Genomic DNA, 17,795 nt, shown 5'->3' with positions numbered 1-17,795 from the left:
AAACCTCCTTGGTTCTGTTCGCTCTGGCTACAGCATTAGCGATACTGTTCAGAGTTCTGTAAAATGCATGCACAAAAAAATGCTTATTGCTGTAAATATGTTTTAATGCACACAGAAGCTTGCATGGTTTATTTCAGAATCTGATGTGAAGTTCTTTTGTGAACGTCATACAAAATACAGTAAATGCCTTTATTGTTTTGTAACATATCAATTTGACCTTGACAATTGGAGTAGAGATAAGGGTTACATGAGGAGGTAAAGGGAAAAAGGGAAGCGCACTCAGACAGCTTCATATTTCCCACATTTGTCAGCTGTTGAACAGGCCATAGGAAATTGCTCATAACATCTGGGAGGGATCCTCCCGGTTATACTGTACAGCAGAATGTAACATGCTATGTGCTCCACATCTGGACCCACTTTAAATACTTACTGGAACCTCTTCATCACTAAAGACGAAGAAGAAAAATGTTCTCAGGTAGTCACTTTTTTATTAGATTTTTTTTTTAAATAAAAGCTTTCTTTTGTTGTATTAATAATTGCTGCCGCTATTTGTCACGTTTCCTCTCATTTCTTAATCTACCGTATTACTGTCTACTCACTCTTGTAGATGTTTATGTCATTCTTGGTGCAGTTATGGTCGATATACAGTCATTCCTCGCAACATTGTGATAACATTACTTCATTTTTCAAAAATTAATAAAAAAATGATCACTGTTTTGTAGTTGAATACGGCCTATTATTAGTAAAAAAAAGAAAATGTTGCATTTTTAAGCAAATTGTACTTATTCTTGGCCTTAGTATTGTATTCTATGTTGGCCACTAGGTGTCGGTGTTTGGTGAGACTGGCACTAGACTTGCTATTTACTAGCAGCAGTTTTATTTACGTATTACATAGCTTATTTACTCTTATTCTGTCTACGATATTGGTAATACAAGGAAGTACGCTGTCCAGAAAAAAATGGAAGATGTGGACGGGCTCCCCGCATAGCTTGTTTATTCAGCCATCTTGGATCACACGGCCAACAACAAAATTCAGGCATTCAGACTGGGGAAATCTGACAACGCCATCTTGTTGTTGACATGTGGACAAGCAAAACACTACTTTCTGAGAATGATGTCACAGCCCCATCGCCGTCACGTGACTAGAAGTTGTGACCAGGTTGTGTACGACTGCCGAAAAGCCAATATAGTATCTGAATATTTCGACTGGCACGACTCCCACTTGCCATTTTCCTGATATTTTTTGGTCTTATACGCCAGTGTGATTCGCAGAAGTCATTTCACTTCGTCGTCAGTCTAGACAAGCCGGACAAGCAGAAGACGACGGACTTTATGCGCATGCATTCTTTCTTCTTCTGCCTGTCACTGAGTGCTAGTAGCAGGTTAGCCGTGTATATCGTGGCCAACAGCAGCTCCTGTGTGAATGTTCACTGCATCTGTTCTCTGCTTGTTAATAAAGCAATTGAAGTACATCGTGAGTCTCTCCTTAACCACAAACGGCGGCGGTAGAGTAGTATTCCACACTGGTCTTTACGTGTCAGTAACGTTAAATTGATCAGACAATAGCCACCGCAGGAGCTGTCAATGCTAATGTGTGAGTCCATCTTATCTTATTTATGTCTAAGATGGCTCATTTTCTATTATTAAGTCTACTATATCGGGTAACACAAGTGTAAAGGTGATTACAGGGGTGTTATTTCATGTCTACAGGGTTCTAGTCATGGTAGAAACCTCATTTAGAAGGTCATAAAAAGGGTTTATGTGCTCTAACTACGAAAATATTCCATTTATTAATATTGAATCCTACTTCACGGAAATTCACTTATCGCAGATGGGTCTGGAACCAAGTAATCACGATAAATGAGGGATTACTGTACATCGTTTTCACCCAGGGATCTGTTCCCGTATGGATGTGACTATTTCCTGATCCAACACTGTGTGGACACAAGAAAAACAAAAACCCCGGCGCATTCCCGTGTCGAATAAGAGAATACTAATAAGAATACCACTGTACGTTATCCTGTAAGCCTCATTCATGGCTGTTTTCAGCATCAAGAATAACTTCCATCCTGGTGAAAAAAGAAGAAATCAAGATAGCTAATGTTGCAAAACGGGTAAAGGTGAGAACAGAGATCACAAAAGAAAACAAAACTATAATTATTCTCAATAAAGTGTACTTTTGTTAATATTTTTGGGTGTCTGGAATTACTTAATTGGATTTACATTGTTTTCTATGGGGAGAAATTCCTTTGTTTTTTGTACATTTCAGTTTTTCTGACCTTTTGGAACAAACTAAAACAGAGGTACACCTGTAGTTTTTTGGGGTGTATTTCTAGCTCCGTTTGAGTTTGCACATGGTTCTCATTGGTTTCAGCCATTCTGTTTTGTTCTGGGCTGCTATGTCATTTGGTGCATTTAATCAGAATGTACTTCCTGTCTTATTTCCCTGTGACTGGATCGCTACACTTTGGAATCTTTGTTTTCCACCTGTTTGCCTGCCAGACTGCAGTCACAATTAACACTAAGCTTGAGCCTAATAAAAGCATCCATATATAAAACAACCTAACTGTGATGATACATGCAACAGGTTAGTCTGTTGGCTGAGACAACATCCGTTCATTTTATTGAAACCACTGTGCCACATTACAGCAGCGCTGTAGAAGAAAAAAAAGCTCTTACCTGGAAGGTCTGCGTCGTGACTCAATGCTTTTGGACGATTTTGTGGAGCCCTGCAGGAAAAAAATGAAAGAAAATGTATTTTTATTTTTTTAAATCAACACAGGACTTGCTGTCAGTTGACCGATAGTCTGTACAACATTTCTGAAATACTATTGAGAACCTGATAAATATAATTATGGTTTTATCTGTACAAACCACTGTATGAGTTGCTGGCACCAGTATCGTTCAAGCATGAGTAAACCAACCCTTTCATGAGCACTCAAGGGCTCCTCTGCAGTACAGTAGCCAGGAAGCAGACTAGCATCGCTCCATCTCGTCTGTTTTGTATGCAGTGGGACGCGAACCTCCGGTTGCAAATCGCTAACAGTCTGTACCACTGACTGATGGAGTCCTTTTTTTTTTAAATGTTCAAGTATGAGGTGGAATGTTGGTACAATGTACATACACGACATCTTTCACTCATGTCTACTGTTCACAACTGGTTCAACACAACAGCTAAGACTATCATGATGTATAATACAGTATATATCATGTTCAACAACGAGCGTTTGAGGCTTGTTTCTCCTGACATCCAAGCAAATGAGTGAATCCCTTGTATAAGAAGTGCAGCTGAAGGTGTTTCAACAAACTCCTCAACACTCAACAACTCCTGAAAGCGGACTGGAGATGGATTCAAAGGACAGATGGACTTGTTCTCTCTCCTGCAGTGTTAAGGTCCCATTTACACAGGAGGCACTGTTATCCATCACCATCCTTTAGATCAGACAGGCTGGCTAACCATCAGTGTCAAGAGCACCGCTTATCAACCGGGGAATGTGGGTAAGCTGAGGATGACTGTTAGTGTACATATTTAAAATAAAGCTCAGTATCAGTTCTACTCTGAAGGCCACTTGCAGAACAACAGTTGCAGAACTGCAACATAAAATGTAAGGAAACAAAGAATTAAACAAGAATTACAGTGAGTTTACAAGTGTCAAGTATCAAGTTTTACACAATAAATATGTAAAATTTGTTGCCATAGTTGATTTTTCAACATTTTACAATCACTTTAGCCATTCACATAACTACGTGTGTTCTGTGCTAACCTGGTTTTCAGCTTGTGTCTCAAGTAGAGCTGCAACAATTAATTGATTATCCCATTAACTGACAACTATTTGGTATTCAAGTAATCTTTTTTTTTTATTTAAAAATGTAAAAATTCTCTGATTTCAGCCGCTCAAATGTGAATATTTATGTCTTTCCTTAGTCATCCATGGAAGCGGACCTATTATCTTTGTGTTTTAGGCAAAACAAGATAGACACACAAAGCTTTGACTTTGAATAACAGTGATGGTCATTTTTGCCTCTTTTCTGATATGTTGCGGACCAAACCACAAACTTGTGTTTGGTTTATTGATTTGGTTCATCTACGGCCAAACCGATTACTTGATTAACCAAAACAACATGCTTCAGATTAATCAACAGAGAAAATAATTGTTAGTTGCAGCAGCCCAAGTCTCAAGAGGAATGAGTGTTATCAGCGGTGAAAGGACGGTAGGAATAGTGGATAGTGGGCAGTGTAGTTCAACCGCACATATTCATGATTCAGCATTTGCAAAAAAATATGTACATACACAGAATATACTTATTTTTTTTCTCCAAAGGAGGCATTTTTTCCCACATTTATCCCAAGTTGGTGATCATTTATAAATGCGTGATTATATTGGTAAAAGCCACAAGTTTTGCATGTTTATTTATGTCTTTATGCTTCACCGATGGGGTTGTTTTGCCAAGCTTTGAGATGTCACACTTTATTCAGCGGTCCTTGAACACACACTGCATTTAAGACCAGTTCAAGTGAAACTTATACTATCTCTGCCACAGCTTTAGTGGTGAGCGCCTCTACATTTTATACTTTAAAATGTGTGAATCGGATACTGGGGTTATTTGTCCCTTAGGTAGGTGAAATTGCATCTGCATGATTTGAATTGAAAGATACCAAAGTACTTAATTGAAGGCCATTGCGTGCAACATTTAGTATTGTTCAATGCATCCCAAAAAGCTTTCCAGACAATCTCTTTATTGTGTGGTTTACTGATGTTACGTTTAATGATTTGACTTGCAGATCAGGGTTGCTAATCTCAATGTTTGTTTGCATGTGTAGCAATGGCTATGTGTACAAACTAAGCAGATCCAATACAGGACCAAACATTCTGTCTTACAAGAAACTTGTTTGCATTGGTATAAAACTGCCTTGTGCCATACTTCGGAGTTGGTTCTACTATTTTGGTTACCTCATTCAGCTGTATGAGGGTCGAAATATTAAAGTCAGCTCTTGGTTTACTTTAAAATGTAGCGCATCACTTTAGTCTTTGGGTTTTGTGGCATTTTTCATGTTTTTTCACAGATGAGATTGCCATCCTAAGTGTTCACACAAGCTTTTCAAATGAGGCAACACAAAGCTCTCCCCCCGCCTTCTCCTCCTATATGGTTTGGCCTAAATGTTTCAGTATGGCATGACAAGCACAACAAGCAAGAGGAATGAGCAAGAAAGATCCCCCAAAAAAGCAGGATGAGAGACAGACCAACAGTAAACCTAGTGGTAAAAATGATAGGCCTGTGCTGTTACAAAAATACCAAAATCCAAAGAGGAGACACATTAAAATTATGCTGGGAAGAAATGCACTACATTAAAAGGGGCTTTTAGGATATACAATATGAAATGAAAAGCGCTACTCCGTGATGCAACTTGTCACCTTCAACATTTTCAAGGATTGTTTTGTTATTGCAGATTTGTATTATACAGTAGATCCCGGCTTTTTGCGGGAGTTCTGTTCCACGCCTACCAGAAAATGCCAAAAAAAGTAATGGATACACACATAAGATTGTAAATTTTGAACAAACTCCTCCAAACCCTCCCGTTAGCTTGATTTCCGATCAACATTTGCAATAAAAGTGACCATTGCCATTGCCATTGTTCAAGCTAAATGCACAATCTGTGTATAAACCATAAATATGTATAGTTAGTCACTGTTCGAGAAGGCGTTTCACCAAGTCTACATAATCCACACTCCTTGCATGTTGGAATTCCAGCAAGGATTTACGATTTTATATGAGCTTGTGTTCACCTCACTGCAAGTAAGGCTGGAATTTTATGTATAAACTCCACTTTGGCATTTCACAGCAATGATGGTGCGTTCAAGGACTGCCAAACAAAGAGCGAAATCTCAATGGTTGGTGAAAAAACATCATGACTGAAGCATGAAGACACAAACATGTAAAAATTGCAGGCTTTTTTATTTTAACCGTGGTACATGTATCCTGTCCATTTTACCTGCATTATCACGCATTTATAAATTATTACAGACTTAAACAAAAATCCGCAAATTGCGCTAATATGCGGGGATCCGCTGTATACTGAAAAACCATAATAATTGTAAAAATATGTCACACTTGTGCAAAACGTTCTTTAGAACTTCTGCAATTCGGTCAGGCATACCTGAGGCAATTTTGAGGGGCTTAGAAAAATAATTCTAAATGGTCATTGCAGCAACATCAGAGTGAATTACAAACAAGTCACTCAACTTTAATTGATAACTACATGGAAACAATCAAAGAAACACGCTAAACGTGATACATTGCCATTTCTGTGCCAAATGTTACCAGACTTAACTGTGCAGTTGACACATCATAAAACTGTTGTATTTTCAAGCGTCTCAACAAGCTGTGCTGTTGGTCGTAAAATGTCACATCCCGTCTCACCAGCGCTGCTACCGCAAATATCCAATCGTTGGGCCAAATGTTTCACTTTTCACCGTAAAACGTGAAAAAGTGATCCCTCACTCAAAATGTTTTTGGGGAAGAAAGACGAAGAAGGTGGGGGGGGGGGGGGGGGGGGGGGGGGGGGGGGGGTTGAAAGGAATTAGTGGTGGAAGCGGGAATTGGGGTGCGGGGGGTGGATCTGAAGGCCTGTTTCCAGATGAAAACCATCTGGGGACTTTGACTTTACAAGTCGACCATACAAATTAACCATCTAAGAAAGAGCGAGGCAGCCAAAATGGGAGGGAGAGGTTGTACCAGCCCCAAAAAGAAATCACAGGGGGGAAGAGATCCAATACTATGACAAAGAACAACACTCAAAATGTGATATCTTGACTTCTACTCCACAGGATTTAGCTGAAGAAACCAAAAAATCCATCCAGCACTCCATCACTTCCTACCTTCCGGAATAAATAGCCCGTACTCCATCGCCATGCCCCCCTGAGAGAGGAGAGTCGCCTTCTAAAAGGACCTTCTCTGTTCATCTCTACAAAGTTAGCTTTGGAGCTTTCAGTCCAGCAGTAAAGCGTCCTGGGCTGTTGCCTCCAGTGGCCCAACGCATGACTCCTCCACAGCACTTCTCGCTTGTCCCTCTGTATGGTGCGTGTTCTTCGTCAACCCCTTCTTTCTTACTCTCTCCCTCTCTGGCGCATTCTCCAAGCAGTAGACACCCTCCCCCTCCCATATGGACTCCCATCTCTCACCTCATATTCAAGTTTTCCTGCCCCTTCACTCATCTTAGCATTTGTCCAATTTGCTGATTGTTGTTGTATCATGGCATGAACACGTGAGATTACATACGAAGTCTGAATTCACAAACCAATAGCATCCATTCACAAATCAATCCAATCTGATAAAGCACAGCTTATTAACGTATCCAAGCATGTACAAATGCACTCGAACGGTGAAATCACATTTTCCGGCTCGCATTTTTCTTTTCTTTTTTAAAAAATAATAAATGTATGCATTTTTTTTTGCTCTAGAGATGTAAAATAACTCACGGACTTTAATACAGCAAAGCTTCGGCGATGTCAAACCAAGCACAGCATAAATGGATCCATTGACGCGAGACATTCGTGTAGTCATAAGATTAATCCTTGCAATGCTCAGAGGCGATGAGACATGGTCAAAAATATCACGGAGCAACCACATGGTCGACAAGCTGACAGCAGGATATGCACACAAACACACAGTCCTACACGCAGATGCTCTCCACCTTGTGAACTCGTATGTTATTATATTGTTATGTGTGTAACCCACTCTGATGTGATTACAGTGTTTCCCATACAATCATTTAGAAGCTTAGCTCGACCTGTTCACCCTCACTCATAAACACATTATAATGGGACTGTCTGTGCATGTGGCGTGCCGTTGCAGCTCCGTACGATCGATGGCATCGAAACTGCTTCTTAACACACCTCATACGCACCTGGGGCTTCACCTATAAAAATGTGCACACATTCACGCATTTTGTGGTTCATAGATTCCATCCCGAGGAGACGTGTGCGTACGCACCTCCGCCTCAAGTTACGCCCTTTCCACGCCTCCCCTTCACCATAGAAGGTCAATGCAAAGTGCATCATGAATTTAAAAAGCCTCGATTGCTTGGATTCACAGTTGGTGGGATGAAGAAGCGGGCTTTCATGGAAATGGACGTGGAAATGCTGGAAAAAGTATCATATTTGGAAGACGCAGCGGTAGCATAACCACTAAAACACACATTGAGCGACAGCACGTCCGCTGTCATCTGTGTGAATGGAGCAGAGACAAATTAGGCAAAAAAAAAATACCCCCCCAAAAAACGGTCCGATATCAAGGCACACGTTGCCATTTTTAGTGAGCATGTTTGATACCACATTTTAGATGAGTATAAGCTTAGCAAAATCTGCTTCATTTTTTGGGGAAGCAAAGACTCAAAACAGGGAAGTTATGTTGAAAATGAATTGCTGTAATTCCAGACGGCTATTTTAAAACTATTTAATGTAATGATGACATTAACGCCATCAAAATATGAGGTATGATCCAATTATCTTATGAGGAACTAATGTTCTGTGGTATTTGAAAGCACAACAAAAGAAAACCCCATCATTTGTGGAAAAGGAAAGAGTGAGTTTACGCACGCGGCCCTGACACTATCCACTCAAATAAAGTCTGAGCTAAATAAATTGATGTCATACGTGACACGTGAAATGAAAAACGGTCTTCTTTTTTGACGAATTGTCCACAGAAAAGCGAGAAACAGAGCACTGAGGACATATTAGCTCTGTTTCTTGTAAACTTACAATTATTTCACAACCTGATGTTTGTTGTAATTAATATCAATCAAGCACCTAATATTACCATGATTATAAAATAAAATGATAAAGTATTCAAGCGCTGCGTTGTGTTTTTCATGTATCTTTTAGTGTGGTTACTATAAACTCTTGCGTAATAGTGTTTGTGATAAACGACAAATGATATCCATCAGTGTCATGTCAAATAACAACACTTCCCACCAATGTTTTAAGTCAATAACGGCGTGATGTTTTCATGCAATGATGGGTACAGTCATTGGCATGATTTCACTTCCCCACTTAAAATGTGCATCGCCTTTTTGCCATGTCTCCAAAAAGTGCGTACGCCAAATACAAAGGTGGCGTACAGGTACGCACATTCTCACGTCAAGCTGTGTTGTAATAGGTAACATTCTTGGCGTGGAAAACGGTGTAGGCAACTTTTCGGCCCTGTGTGTATACAGGCTTTATAGGTGAGGCCCCTGGTCTGCCAGAGAATTAGCATTAAGAGCATTAAGACCCCTCTAGATTCTGTTTTGTCCAAAAAGCGACTAGCGACAAATCTGGAGACTTTTTCTGGTCATATTGGACACTTTTGGATTGCATTAAAAACACTCCGTCTTGGTTGGGACAGACTGCATTATGTAAATTACACAGACGTCATCACGAACCACCTGTCCCCCCCCGGAAATGACTGCCACAAACAGATTGCAGTCTGGTGGGAAACAGATGACATAATTGTAATTACAGAGGGAGTCAGGTTCCGCCCTGAAGTTAATGCATATGATGTAATAGATCACACTATTTTACTACGGTACTAATTTCATTTTGTCATAGATACTGTGTAAACAGTCATGTGACAAAATTATCTACAGTATAGCCCAGTGGTGCACCACTGACTTCACAAATGTTCTTCTGGACAAACGAGATACACCGAAATACTGTAAAAAATAAACGTTCATTTCCAGTAGGTGCACATTAATTATTATTATTAATAACACAGTGTATCCCACCTAGCGGACTGGGAAAAAACATTCAGTTGTGGTCCAGCGAGGGACAACAATTGAGGGAGGGATGCCTGAGAAGAAGCCAGAAGCTAGCCTCTAGCAAAAGTTATGAAGAAGTATTTACAATGTTTTAATGCTGAGGATTTTTTAAGCTATATTTAAGCTACAGTAGGTCTTAAACCAATCGAAAACAAACTTTCTGAAACGATACAATGTGCCGTTCCCAGGACATAGAAGGAACAGCCTTGCTGCAGAGATGCAAGAAGATGAAAGCTGAAATGCAAATAAAGGTATTGTCGAAAATGTATATTTTATTGGACATGTTCCTGTTTGTTTCCGGGTTTTGTCGTGTTTTGTCATGTTTTTATCGAATTGCTAGCATGCCGAGGAAGTCCTCCAGGAGGCAAACGGTATGCATCGGATTCAAGGATGGAGGAAAATCACTGAATCCCAGGACGTAGTAAAGTTTGAATGCTAGTTTACTCTTGCTGTTTTACCTTCTCTAATTTGCTACTTGACCAAAACTAAACATTACAACTTGGAAGAAAAGAGCAATCATTTTATGAGAATAACGTCAAAATATTAAGAGAGTAAAGTTAAGAGATAAAAGTGATAGCAATCTTACGGGAAAAAAAGTCGTACTTTTCCAAGAATAAAGTCATAATATTATGAGGAAAAATATTTGTCTACAAATATTCAGTTGAAATCTAAACAAAAACAGACCGTTATTTTGTCAAAAGTAGTAATATCATGGGTAAAATCTAAAAGATTAAATGTGCCATTAGGTTGGGGAAAATGTTATAATATTACGAGAATATAGTCCAAACATTTTGGGATAAAGTCATAATATTATAAGAAAAAAAAAAGATTCACAAGAATAAAGTTGAAATATTTGTAAAGAAAAATTAAAACAGCAAAAAAGTGTAATACAAGGAGGAAAAAGTTCATAATAATATTGTCACCTATAGCACAAAGCTTCAGGTGGAGGCTGTTCTTCCTTTAAATATATTCAACTTATTAGCATGTCTACTTGGGTTGGGTTACAAAATGTAATCTTTCTGACTCTTTGAGTTTCAATGAGGAGGTGTCAGAAAAGTTACCACAGGCATAACCGGCCAAGCGTTCATAGCGACGCCGCTTTTTGATCCTTTGATGTCGGCTCTTCCCGTCATTGTGAAGCAGACTTCACCAAGCGTTGGATTATTCACCCACTACTAGGGAATGTGAGCTGGGTTTAGACCGTCGTGAGACCGGTTACTTTTACCAAGCTGATGATATGTTGTTGCAATAGTAACCCGCATCCTTTGATTTTTCAGTTAGCAGTGGTAAAGGTTTGGACACCCCGATGTAAAGCTTGTTTGCTGACTTGCTTCAGTCTTGATTTTATTGTAATTGCAGACACAAGTGTTACATTTATGACATGATTCTACTGTTGTTGTCAAGCGTTTTCTTTGAGCTGGCCTGATGTTTCATTCTAAGGATATCTGCTGGTTAATCTCTGCTGGGTAATGTCTGGAGTGCAATGGAGGTCTTAGCTTGCAACTTGGGAGGAACTGTTTTTTGGCGCTCCACCAGGGATTGATATAGAATTGGGAACCCCTAAAATAAAAGAATACTGGGCCAAAGTTCACATACTTGTTGATGTTCAGTGTTTTACAGTTCACAGTTCATATGCTTGGACAATCTGGGTGTCTGATTTCATTAAGTAAGGTTTTGTGAACGGAGGTAACAAGGCAGAGCCAAGAGCCCGGCGTTTGGAGCGTGTGCTAACGTGATCCAATGAAGCATTGATGCCTTCATAATCAATGAGGCTTCTAGAAACCAAACATCCAACACACACGGAAAAGCTTTTTCAAGAGAATCGAAAATGGGCTACAGATCCTTCACATCACTGGCCGGCAACGAGGGCTGGGCGACACGGACCAAAACTCACATCAAGATATATTTAGGTTGAATGTCGATATACAATATATATCCCGATATTTTTTCCACAAAGTGAGTTTAGACAAAATCAAAGCCAAATTCTTAACATGAGGATGTTTTTTGAAGTTTTAAAGCTTCATGCAAGATGCACATTAAAAAAATTGTATCTAAAAATAGCCGCTAAAATTAAGTAGGCCATTCTCTTTTTTAAAATAAAAATACAAAAACTACAAAAAAGTACCAAAAAAATCATCTTTTTTTTCTGCTGTTGCCCAGCCCATATATCGCCCAGCCCAACTGACAACTGAACTTCTTTGAGATGACAACGGTTTAAGCTTGTTACACTGTAAGTGGCTTTGATTTAGTTGTTGAGTACAAATCAAACCAACAGTGATATATTTGGGCCCTGACGTCAAAAAGGCTAAGGAACACTACAGAAGGGCTGCAACTAACAATTATTTTCTACATCAGTTAATTTGAAGCTTGTTGTTTCGATTAATCGAGTAAGCAGTTAGGGCCAAATCAATGCAAACCAAACACCAACAGTTAATGGTTTGCTCCGCAACATATCAGAAGATCACTGTTTTCCAAAGTCAAAGTTGAATATCTAGTTCTGCCTAAAACACAAAGACAATAGATCTTTTCGAACAATCACATTTGAGAGGATGAAATCATAGGATATTTATTTTTTTAAATAAAAAAAACATGAATCAAATTCGGGCCGCACGGTGGTCTAGTGGTTAGCACGTCGGCCACACAGTCACAGTCTGGAGATCGGGAAGACCTGGGTTTGATTCTCCCCTGGGGCATTTCTTTGTGGAGTTTGCATGTTCTCCCTGTGTGTGCGTGGGTTTTCCCCGGGTACTCCGGTTTCCTCCCACATTCCAAAAACATGCAGGTGAGGTTAATTGGAGACTCAAAATTGTCCATAGGTATGAATGTGAGTGTGAATGGTTGTTTGTCTATATGTGCCCTGCGATTGGCTGGCGACCAGTCCAGGGTGTACCCCGACTCTCGCACAAAGTCAGCTGAGATAGGCTCCAGCATACCCCCGTGACCCGAATGAGGAGAAGCGGTATAGAAAATGGATGGATGGATGGATGATACCAAACTAGTTGTCGATTAATTGGATAATCAATTAATCATCGATTCACAGATTAATTTTTGCGTATCTACCATGCTGTATCCAATCATTAGCCTGATTTTCAAAATGATGTGAAACTTTCTACAGATGCGTGACTTTGATGATGAACTTGTGAATCTTTTGCACTCCGACGACACTCAACTGAACTTTAGACCGCTTTCATGTGTGTTTGTGGTGAAGAGCCACAAATAGAAAACAGACCCACGTTCATGGTCACAAATCAGCTGCTAATCTCCCTGTGCGATGCATTTGGTGTGTGTTGGGAAAAGCATCAGCTGTTTACTACGGTAGCCCCACTGATGCAGAGCAGAGAAATGCTTGTTGTTTGCTTGTAATACTTTGTATTTGAGTTGGTTGGACACTGACAAAAAAGCTGGGACTTAAACCAGACCACAGTGTTGACACACCACAACATGTCAATTGTTTAATATTGACAGACTGCCACAGTTAAAGTTCATGCCAGACAGTACTGCCATGTCTGGATTGCTTTTTCCTCATTTTGTTGGTCACCTTAGTCAGGTCACCTTAGTGGCAAAAAACAAGGTAAAAATATCGAGACTCACCATTGTATCTACATGCTTGAGAGGCAGGTCGCTGCTGGGCGCCTGTTCAGAAAAAAAGACAAACAAGGGAGGTCACTACTTGCACCGGCATCACTTCATACCCCAAAAACTCTCCACCATGTTATGTCAGGTGACATCACCTCATCTGATATTATGTTACAGCAATGCTCAGTACCATTCTTTGCCCTAATGTGGCTTACAACCGCCTCGCACTCCACCTTGAATGTGTGGGACCATCTATAATCCTGCTGTGCAAATATTTACACAAGGAGACAAGTCAGCCTCCATTAACCAAGTCCAGAAAGTGGAACTCTCTTTCCAATACCTTATACAGACATAGACAGTGTGAGAAGCTAAGGAGGAGGATGAGGAGAAAAAGGGGAAGGCTGACAGCACACAAAATAATGATACAATGAAAAATATCAGAGTAGTTGGTGGTTGGACAAGAAAATTGGGAAAAAAATAACTTTGACAAGAAGCTTGAAAGCAGGAAGAAGGCAAGATGGTGTCTGCTGGGGAAATACACTACTGGTCAATAGTCCTAGAACTCTCATTTCTCTGGAGGAAAAACCTACATTTTTAAGTGTTTAAGACGGTCTGTCTCTTGTCCATTGTTAATTCCCTTTTGCCATTTTTGTAGCAACTAATTACTTTCTCCAGTACAATGCTGTTCAACTGATGTTCACGAGGGTGTAGTACCAGAGTGTGTTCCGAACACTGTTTTTATGCAGACAGAGGAGGTAGTAAGTCCTCCAGAACTTGGAACACCTGTGGGAATGAGTTGCACCAACTGCCAAGGCTTGATCAGCCTCCATTTCTGCAGAACAACTTTAAATTGTTGACCCATTTTGTGTATTTTGTGTTTTGTATAATTCTGAAATACACATTATTTTTCAGTTTTGGGTAACCTTACCTTTTTTTTTAACCTCTGGCACTTCACCACTTACCTCTGTACCATTTCAAGCTATTCATTGGACTTGAACGACTTGAAGTTCAATAAGTAACTGGAAAAATTCGGATGTTCTAAAACTTTTGACCGGTAGTGTATTTCCCCACACAAATGTTCCTTCTCCGCAAGATTCCACCTCGAGATTCTGCCAATTCCTTGATTCCGTCCGCCATGCCGTTAATGTGGAAATTATAGGGCCCTACACTTAATATACACCATGACTTTCGAAAGCCTGTGTGAGGTCTTTTGTGTAAGTGCGACATCATCATTCTGGCTAACAAGGAAGTAAAATACAGTCATCCCTCGCCTTCACTCTATGAAGGTTTTTCAAAAATCTACGGTACAGTCTAACAGTACATAAGCTGCTACTTTTTTCTCAAAATTTGAACCCTGCGGCTTATACATCGGTGCGGCTAATATGTGGCTAAAAACAACATTTCCCATGATGCTTGGTGTGATCATGTTCTAATCCTGTGACATCACCTATACGTCAGAACTACTACTAATTGTTTAAATATGTATTTCGGAAAACGCTATTACTCAGAAAAGGAATTTGTTCAGCGATCACGTTGACATATACCTGCCTGCATCTGCCGGGGAGATCCACGCACGACGATGACTCAAAGGCGGCCACAAAGGTGCCACTGTATCCTGGTTCTTATGAAGTCCAGAAGAGAATATAATAATAATAATAATAATAATATAATAATAATAATGTGTAAAATCCAGCAATTTCACAAGTGACCCTATGTAAACCAATGTAAACGTAGCGCCACAGGCGTACACGTCAACTCAACTCTGAACCCCCAACATCACTTCCTGTCCACCTGCCACTTAGCTCCCCTAGGACTATAGCGGCCTACTATATTGGGTAATACGAGTGTAAAAGTGACTATAGGGGTGTTATTTCATGTCTAGAGGGCTCTAATAATGTTACAAACCGTATGTAGAGGGTCGTAAACCGTTTTTTCTGTACTTTACCTACTAATATTACATTCATGAATAAGGAATCCTACTTCATGGGAATTCATTTATCACAGTCAGGTCTAGGACCAATTAACCACAGTAAACAAGGGATCACTGTACACAGAAATGTCACAAGGGAGGCGCTGCAGAACTCCACCTCACCGTGACGAGGCGGGGGCGTGCGTGAGCTGGAAGGTGCTTGTCGACACCGTCCTTCTATCGAGAAGAAAAACCAGCGCTCTGCTGAGTAAATGAATGAATTTGACTGTCGCTGACAGTGTCATGAAAACTGTAAAGACAGTTTAAAAAAGTACAAGTCAAGGAGCTGTGTTGGAACATCCCCGATGCTTGGCATTCCTGTTTCCGTAAAAAGCTTCAGTCGACTACAAACACTAAATTCAGGAGTGAAATTATAGTCTGTCTCAGGAAGCCCAAGAATACCGACACCCATACGAGACCGCTAACCAGTAAGAAGGACCTTGACATAACTGTCCCCTATATCCAGCATCACTGTTGACATACTTATTTCTAGCAGGAACAACTACCAAAACTCATAAAAAGTACCACTATCAAGGTGTCTCCCTTGACAACACAAACACATGCAATTTGACATTTGCTTCATTCCCCACAACGAGACAGCAGAGGTGGATAACAGTGTGTGTGTTGTTGTTACTGTTCCTTGAAATGAGGAACATCAGACCGAGGCTCTAAACTCAGAGAGTGGCATTGCTCCCAGCCAAAGTTGCAGCCACAGGCATTTTGACACAAATAGAGCCATTGTGCACCCACCCGGAAAAAAAGCACACAGTCTCACAATGATCTATTCTAACATGTGCATTTCCGTGTTGTACAATTGCAGCCAGATGGTTGGTGTCTGAGTCTTTGCATGCGTTTCTACGCATGTGTGTGTGCGTGTGTGTGTGTTTGTGTGTTGCGAATTATCCAAAGAGCATGACAGCCACCGCAGGAAACTGAGGATTGGCGACATTCTGCTGGAGTGTCTTTCTTTTGGAGGACAATACAGTAACTTCAATCACAAAATCTCAGGTAGAGACAATAGTTTTAGGTCAGTATGTCCTTCTGCGTCTAATTAGTCAATAAGGAAAGGAAAAAAATGTTTGCCACTTCATGGAGACTCGTAAATGAAGTGTTATAGCTCTAATGAAATAAATACAGTATCTCCCGATTGTGCCTTTGGTTTGCCTTAGTCGAACATCTACTGAAAGCTACTTTAGCCTCTGACTGCATGTAGCAGTGATTCCCAACCACTGTGCCACAGCACATCTGTGTGCTAGAACAGATCATCAGATGTGCCACGAGGAATTTTATCCAATATCATTGAAATCAGTCATTCTCAACCGGTGGGTCGGGACGCAACAGTGGGTCGCGGATCCATTCTGGGTGATTTGTAGACAGCAAGTCAATAATTACATTACAATATGTAATGTGTATGACTTATTCTCGTCATCTTCCTCTTTGTTATATGTTCAAAGCACAGTTATAAGTGAAATATTTCATTTGGGGGGGGGGGGGGGGGGGGGGGGGTTATGTTTAATTTTAATGTATGCATTATTTGTATGCAAGCAGTTATGTTCTTCCTCATTTCCTTGATAAAATACCTTCATAGATTCCTCTAAAATGCACTTCGGACTTGTAATTGTTTGTATTCATGTTTCAAAGGGCGACACGTGATTTTAAAAAAACGAATACATTTGCTTGGTTTAACTTAAATAAATAAAATAAACACATGAAGGAATAAACAAATGACTTAATAAAAGTGGGTAAAAAAGGACCTAAATAAAATTCAAAAAATAATAATAAAAATACAAATAACTGAAATAAACGTATTAGTAATTATAAAAATACATTTAAAAATGCTTCAATAGAAGTATACACTCCACTTTAACTTAAGGGCAGCACATGTTAAATTATATACTTATTGTATTTATTTGGATATATACTGTAAGTCGCACCCGACTATAAGTTGTAGAACGAGCAAAATTATGACAAAACGTGTGACTCATTGTCCAAAAAATACGGTACATATAGAGGCTTCAATATATAATATAAACAGTATATACAGTACAGGCCAAAGGTTTGGACACACACACAACACAACTGATGGTCCCAACCCCATTAATAAGGCAAAACGTCCACTAAGCAACCATGACCAGGCACACCAGTGAAGTGAAAACCATTTCAGTTGACTACCTCATGAAGCTCATAAAAAGAAAACACCAAGGGTTTGCAGCGCTATCAAAAAAAGCAAAGGGTGGCTACTTTGAGGAATCTAAAACATTAGACATTTTGAGTTATTTCACACTATTTTTCTGCAGTACATAATTCCACATGTGTTCATTCATAGTTTTGAGAATCTATGTAAACAGTAATGAGAAGTTGTGTCCAAACTTTTAGCCTGTACTGGTGGATTCACCTAAATCAGGGGTGTCAAACTTGTGCCATGGAGGGCCGAGACACTGCAGGTTTTCTTTC

At 39.9% G+C, this 17,795-nt stretch overlaps 1 protein-coding gene across 10 annotated transcripts in view; it reads right to left on the bottom strand.

Annotated features, from left to right (window-relative positions):
• tns1b (tensin 1b) overlaps nucleotides 1–17,795 on the bottom strand; it is a 172,390-nt gene that overhangs the window by 52,512 nt on the left and 102,083 nt on the right. For 9 of the 10 annotated variants that reach the window (XM_054786473.1, XM_054786479.1, XM_054786471.1 and 6 more), the window contains 2 exons: nucleotides 13,388–13,429; nucleotides 2,680–2,729 (listed from right to left, as the gene is read on the bottom strand). In XM_054786473.1, coding sequence (XP_054642448.1) covers nucleotides 2,680–2,729; nucleotides 13,388–13,429 — 92 coding nt within the window. Of the gene's footprint in view, nucleotides 1–2,679; nucleotides 2,730–6,878; nucleotides 7,086–13,387; nucleotides 13,430–17,795 lie in introns of those variants that run through there. The other variant, XM_054786477.1, reaches the window with a different exon arrangement.

Source organism: Dunckerocampus dactyliophorus, chromosome 9 (assembly GCF_027744805.1).
Source record: "Dunckerocampus dactyliophorus isolate RoL2022-P2 chromosome 9, RoL_Ddac_1.1, whole genome shotgun sequence".
NCBI classification, from domain to species: Eukaryota; Metazoa; Chordata; class Actinopteri; order Syngnathiformes; family Syngnathidae; genus Dunckerocampus; species Dunckerocampus dactyliophorus.
Note: the sequence above shows the minus strand (reverse complement) of the source record. Positions and strands in the feature narration are given on the sequence as shown.